This window comes from Lolium perenne, chromosome 3 (assembly GCF_019359855.2).
Source record: "Lolium perenne isolate Kyuss_39 chromosome 3, Kyuss_2.0, whole genome shotgun sequence".
Lineage (NCBI taxonomy): Eukaryota > Viridiplantae > Streptophyta > Magnoliopsida > Poales > Poaceae > Lolium > Lolium perenne.
The window spans coordinates 265,320,744-265,326,851 of NC_067246.2; the positions used below are offsets into that span (position 1 = coordinate 265,320,744).

At 45.1% G+C, this 6,108-nt stretch overlaps 1 protein-coding gene across 1 annotated transcript; it reads left to right on the forward strand.

Moving 5' to 3' along the window:
- Positions 1 to 2,009: 2,009 nt before the first annotated feature.
- Positions 2,010 to 2,724, forward strand: LOC127344093 (uncharacterized). The gene has a single exon (XM_051370313.2). The coding sequence runs from the start codon at positions 2,162 to 2,164 to the stop codon at positions 2,492 to 2,494; it is 333 nt and encodes a 110-aa protein (XP_051226273.1). The 5' UTR covers positions 2,010 to 2,161; the 3' UTR covers positions 2,495 to 2,724.
- The last annotated feature ends 3,384 nt before the right edge of the window (positions 2,725 to 6,108 follow it).

The following is a 6,108-nucleotide window of genomic DNA, read 5'->3' on the forward strand; positions in this document are numbered from 1 at the left end:
AAAAATATATATCACGTTTCTTCCAACAAACTAAAATCCATAAAAGGTTGGAAACCTATCTTTAGAACTTCAAAATTCTTATTAGCAAGTGTCTATATAAGCTCCCCAGTGAGGAAGGTGTGTGGCCATGGCTGCTACATAACAAAAATCTTTAATCTAAAGCATTGTCTTAGGTTTCAGTTGAACCAACTGACTCACACTTTTGGAAAGATATCATGAATGTCACAGACGATTTTTTTTTAGTGAGGGTCCTATGAAATTTGTAAAGACATGAAAACGAGGGTTTGGAAATATACTTGCAACACACAATTGTTTCAGTTACAAATGTCATGTCAACCATTCCTTTAAACATAGGTTTCAAGTGGAGGACTTTGAGATAAATGGGATAGATGGTTAAATTAGGTAAATATACTCATGCATGTCTGTATGTCTGAATAGGATGTTTTTAGATGGAAATTAACAAAAGCAGAAAAGTTTATGGTCAAATCTATGTATATAGACATGATTAACGGTCACAAAAGGTTTCTGCGAAAATACGTATAAACTTCAAATCACAACTTTTATGTGGTTTCACCATCAAAAAGTAATTTTCACCTTTACCGAAACAGAATTGACATAGATGCACACAATGTTTCTTTTGTGATCAAAATGTAACAATAAACATCTATTTATTACATACTCTTTTATAAAGAACTGATGGTGAATTATTCATGTGGCTTATGAAATTTATATGTCAACTAATATTATCAACTTACTTAGGAACTAATTGAATGGTGTGAACAAAAAACTCGCATTAGAGTGGGTTCATGTGCTTTACTTTGCGTCATATGGCATTCACACAATGAATTTATATGTAACAAAGTAAGCTTTTCTTCGTTCATTCGAGCTATTCATTTTCCTAAAAGCCTATGCATATTGGGTGCAACCGTTTGGCAATGGTGGCATAGGAATTGGACAACTAGTACGGCTGATAGTTTGATACAAGACATCTTAATGCCAAGGCACTGCATGTTTCGTGGTTTTTTAGGCCTTGTTCGGCACACATGTTTTTGCTTGGTTTGGAGTGTATTTACCCAGCCGAACCCAATAATACACCTAAAAACACTACAAGTGATGTTCGGCAGGCCGGGCTTGAGCGGGATGAGTCCAATAATCCCATCGAAAACTCGTTGGGTCAAAGTGGATTAGAAACGCGAGCACCTCCTCGTGTTTTATTGGCGGCTCGGTGTGGAACCCATAGGTAAATGTACGGTGCAACAGGATTCCCAAACCCGAATGAGCCCTCAGATGTCTTATAAATGTACCCCCTCCATCCTGGTGGGTTAGGCCTACACGTATCCCTAAATTGTTAATTTAACCAACATAATATAAATTTATATATTACAAAACATATATTATTAGAAAACTCGGAGTGACAATCTAGATATACGCATAGGCCTAACCCGCCAGGACGGAGGTAGTATGAACTCATTTGTGATAATAATTTGTGGTGATTTATAAAACACGCTTTAGTAATAACAATGTAATAAAAAGGTATTGATACAGGGGACGGGATTTGCCTCTAAAATACAAACTGCACGGTACGGACGGCCAGCAGCTTTGCGGCGCGGCGTGCACCGACGAGACGCCGAAAGAAGAAAACGGCAGCACGCGTCCACGGCGCGCGGTGGTCACGACGGCACAGCGCGGCTTCTTCCAACCCGCCGCGGCTAAGCAATGCGATGCCAGCCGGCCGGCCGACAGACACGGTGGCTCCAGCAGCTCGCGCCCGAGGCGAATCCCGGGGAAAAGCCGCGTTCCCACCGCGAGCGTCCGGGTCCCGCCAACCCGAGATCCCCCAGACCCCCGCGTTCAGACTGCTGGAGCCCGCGCTTCCCACCCACTCGTCACCATCCACCGCGGCGTCCACGTAGGACTCGGCCTCCACGTCGGAGTGCCGCGCGGCGTGGACGCTAGGCGGAGCGTGCTCCGACGGCACCGCCGACCCGTTCGCTCCGACTATATAACCGCGCCTCCAGGCCGAGCTGGTCACACGGCGACCACCTAATAATCGCTCATCCGAAAGCAGAAGCAGCTAGCTAGCTAGCGACATACTACTACAACAGCTACCTTCCACAGGAGCAGGAGGAGGAAGAAGAAGCGTCTACAGTCTACATCGCGTATGGGCAACTGCGCCGTGACGCACGAGGCCGTGTCGTGGGCGGACGACGGCGAGTGGGAGTCTCCGTCCGGCGCCGGCGACGGCGACGCGGCGAGGAAGGAGCACACGATCAACGAGGTGACCATCAGGATCAGCAAGCGGCAGTTGCAGGAGCTCATCGACAAGAGGGCCGACGACGGCCACGGGCACTTCTGGAAGAGCGACCGGGGGTCGGCGTCGGAGCTTCTGGCCGACATCATGAACGCCGGGGAGGTGCACCACAGCGTCCAGCACTGCAGGGCGGCGCACTGGAGGCCCGCGCTGCAGAGCATCCCGGAGGCCGTCGAGTCGTGACGATAGTTGCCATGGCTCTGCCACCCGGGGTTTCTCGTCTCTTTCTTGGTTGCTTCATTGCAGTGTCTTTTGCTAGTGCACAGCTTTTTGGTGGCCTTTTTTTGTGTGTTATTCTTTACAATGTAAATTACTAGGCAAACTGCTGGTAGACGCGGTGGTGTAGATTGTAAAGCAGGTGTTCTGTCCATACTTTCTTTTTCTGTGTGGAACAAACTAGCATTTCCAGTTCATTTGCTATTTTGACAGCGGAAAAAAGGAGCACCAAACGAGCTCCCTGGCTACCGGAAAGTGGCGAATCGAATAACAGCAAAACAAAAGAGAGAAAGAAGGAAAAATGTACACGAGTTCATGCCAGAACTGGGAAACTCGGAGTGGAAGCGATTCCGTTCCATGTGCCAAATTAGCAGACATTGCCTGCCTCCTCAAGCCAAGCTATGCAATAATTAATATGCATGATTAGGTCGCGCTCGATTTGAAAGTCGTGCTGCCAACGCACACTGTATAGCAGCCTGGACCTAGCACATTTTCTATCATCCACGTTCAACAGGCGGCGCATTAAAAATGGGCATGCTTCCTTCGTTTGCTTGGCGCAAGAGGTAAGAATGAACTGATTTGCCATTATTTTAGGATTTCAAATTAAATATGATTAAAAGGCTGTCGACCGCCTGTATAGTTTTTCACGAGACAAATTGCATCAAGGTTTACTATAATAGGCGATGCAAAAAAAAAAACTACAATGGGCGATGTCGACTACACCCTCGATAGTAAAGAGGATGTCCCCGTTTCAGGCTGCGATGGATGAGGGTGTAGTCTAGGCCTACCTAACGTGGGGCCTGTACATCAGTGGCCCCATGTTAGAGTTACGTAGGCTAGGTGACTTTCGTACGCTTTGATTTGGGAAAGAGTGGGGTTGCATACTGACTTTAGTGATCATAATCCACTTGTTACTTTTAGGATCACTCATAAACCATTTCATGGGAGATCCATCTCTATTCATTATCTTGTTACCGATTGCACAATTCTCAGTCTAGTCAACGAGCTAGGGTATCACTCCTCTTATAAGAATGTCAAGGGGTGGCACACTTACATTCTTGTCCTTAGACCATGCACTATGTTGAGCCGATTCAATAGAATATGTATCAGAGTAGAAATCAGTACCGATTTTTATAATGGGTTCCACTGCCTAATAAAAAACTAGTTGTTTTCTCCCATTTCCAGCCATTCTCTCTCGCAGATCAGCCAAAAGGCTCACATATGTATGCAAAGAAGCGAGCTAAGTAAACTTCATAAACATATGTTCTACTATGTGAGGAAACGATTCACTAGGCTCTTTGAATTGCTTTTGGTGCAGATCGTGGATGGTCTTAGGTGAAATTGTAGCCCTACCCACATATCCTCACACTTCATCTTGATACCTTAGTCATCTCGATGCTAACGAAGAAGCTTGGGCTCGGTGCTTATGTCTAGACTAAGAATACTTCTTCAAACAGGGGGCACATAAGGAAAGTTAACCGCTCAAAGAAGATCATATTAATCCTTACTTTTTCTTGGATTCGCCCCTAACCGTAAATATTTCTTACTTCTAGCATGATCCCATACGTTGGGATCGATCTGATTAGACTCCAACGTATAGGACGGGAGCGCCACCGCCAATTATGTTGGGACTTGGGCACTTGGCGATGCAAGCATGATCACCCTAGTTAGATGGATTCTGTTGTGGGCACAAAGTGGAGTCATTTTGACGATGGGGTTAGCATCATCCTCACTAGGTTGACTTCGCCGCTAGCTTGGTGATGGTATCGTACGGGCAATGAGTGTGGGATAGCCATCCCGAATTGATACTGTAGGAGTCTTAGTACTCACTTTCCTTCATCGCCTTCGCCACGCCACAGGATGGACAATCACAATAGTATTGATTGAACTTACGTTTACGTCCACTTGGGGTATATATGTGGAGTGACAACTCCACACACAACATTGAAGAACCTAATTGCAATTTTATCATGACACATAAAAGCAAATTTTAACGTAAGATTAAAACTAAAAATATTATAATGTAGAACTATGAAAATCATTTTAATTGGTGAGACGTGACTGAAAAAGCTCATGGGAAATAGCTCATCTGAGACTGATCTTTAAGTCTAACAGACACCTTCACTACAAATTAATGGATCCACACATTATCAAGCTAAACCGTGCAATCATTTACAAGTCAAAATTTCCCTATAGGATTAAAGGGAGACTATTGATACACTCTAGCTAGTAGGTGCCAGGCTGCCAGCAAACAATTAAATTGATAAACCGAAGTCTATATCAAGGTTGCTCGATGTACCAATCAGTCCATTAGTAGGATTGAAGTAGTGGTCATAGTGTTGCTATCGTGTTGACCGCATAGTACGTTGCTATCTGAAAGTCCCAATTTCTGTCAAAGGACCATTTCGTTTGTACGAGCAACTACTGGCGCACATACTTCGGAGCCTTGAGGCTTCAGTTCTGGTGGTAGTTAGCAGATACAGCCATTATTAGGTCAAAATAAACCTGTGGTATTAACTAGTAGGAATAATAGCTGTATGGAAGACAAACACCCTGACAAACAACGATCTAATTAGAGCCGACGCTAAAAATGACATAACGCTGACCCTATCTTCTTTTTTTCGAACAGACAAAAAGGAGCGGGGGCCCGGTTAGTTTGAGAAAACCTTGTCGCACGGCGGACCACAACACCAACATAAGGCCAAGAGAACTGTGTGCGTGCGGGCAAGGCATCACTGGCACAAACTCAACGAACAACACCAGAAGACCACCACATCGACGCTGCAACAATATCATCTTCATCATCTATCACACGTCGGCAACCTGCCAGCTCCAACTTCATAGCGACCACACCCAAGGAGCAGCACCAAGTGTTAGAGTGTAATGACCGACCCACTCTCTCAGTTCAGACTGATGGGTGAATTGGTTAGGTGCATACAACTTATAACTAGAGGTTCAAGGTTCAAAACCCAAGAAAAGCAATAAGTAAAATACATTGCGGCCTGCCCCCGTTCCCGCTGCACACGTCAAGACTCCAAAAAAGAGCATAGACGTGAGGAGGAGTGTTAGAGTGTAATGACCGACTCTCTCTCTCTCGGTTCGGACTTTTGGTTCAATTGGCTAGTACAGTAATCTTTCATGGTATCAGAGCCAAGAGGTCTCAAGTTTAAGATCCTGCTCACGCAGTTTTTAAAACAAAAGAAAAAAATATTCTGCGGCCTGCACCGAATCCACGCCAAGGACTAAAATAGCCCAGACATGATGGGGAGTGTTGAATATAAATACACTGCCTAGTCTCTTTCCATCAGTTCGGACTTTTGGTTTAATTGGCTAGTGCAGCGATCTCTCACCAAGTTCATGCCGACCAGGCCACCAGAGATAAGCACTTCCAAGATAATAGGCCACCAGGCCACCACGTACAAGAAGATACTTTAAGGCCTTTCATAGTGGGTGTCTCTTAGTGCGGTATCCTATGTAACCTGTCTTGGAAAAAGTGCTGAGTTGGAATCTCATTCTAACGATTCATGTGGTTATGGGGAATCAGCTACAGGAGAACCGGGAACAGGGAGATCTCCCCTTTT

What these genes read in the sequence shown, in the direction of transcription:
- LOC127344093 (XM_051370313.2), top strand. Translation starts at nt 2,162, where the DNA reads ATGGGCAACTGCGCCGTGACGCACGAGGCCGTGTCGTGGGCGGACGAC.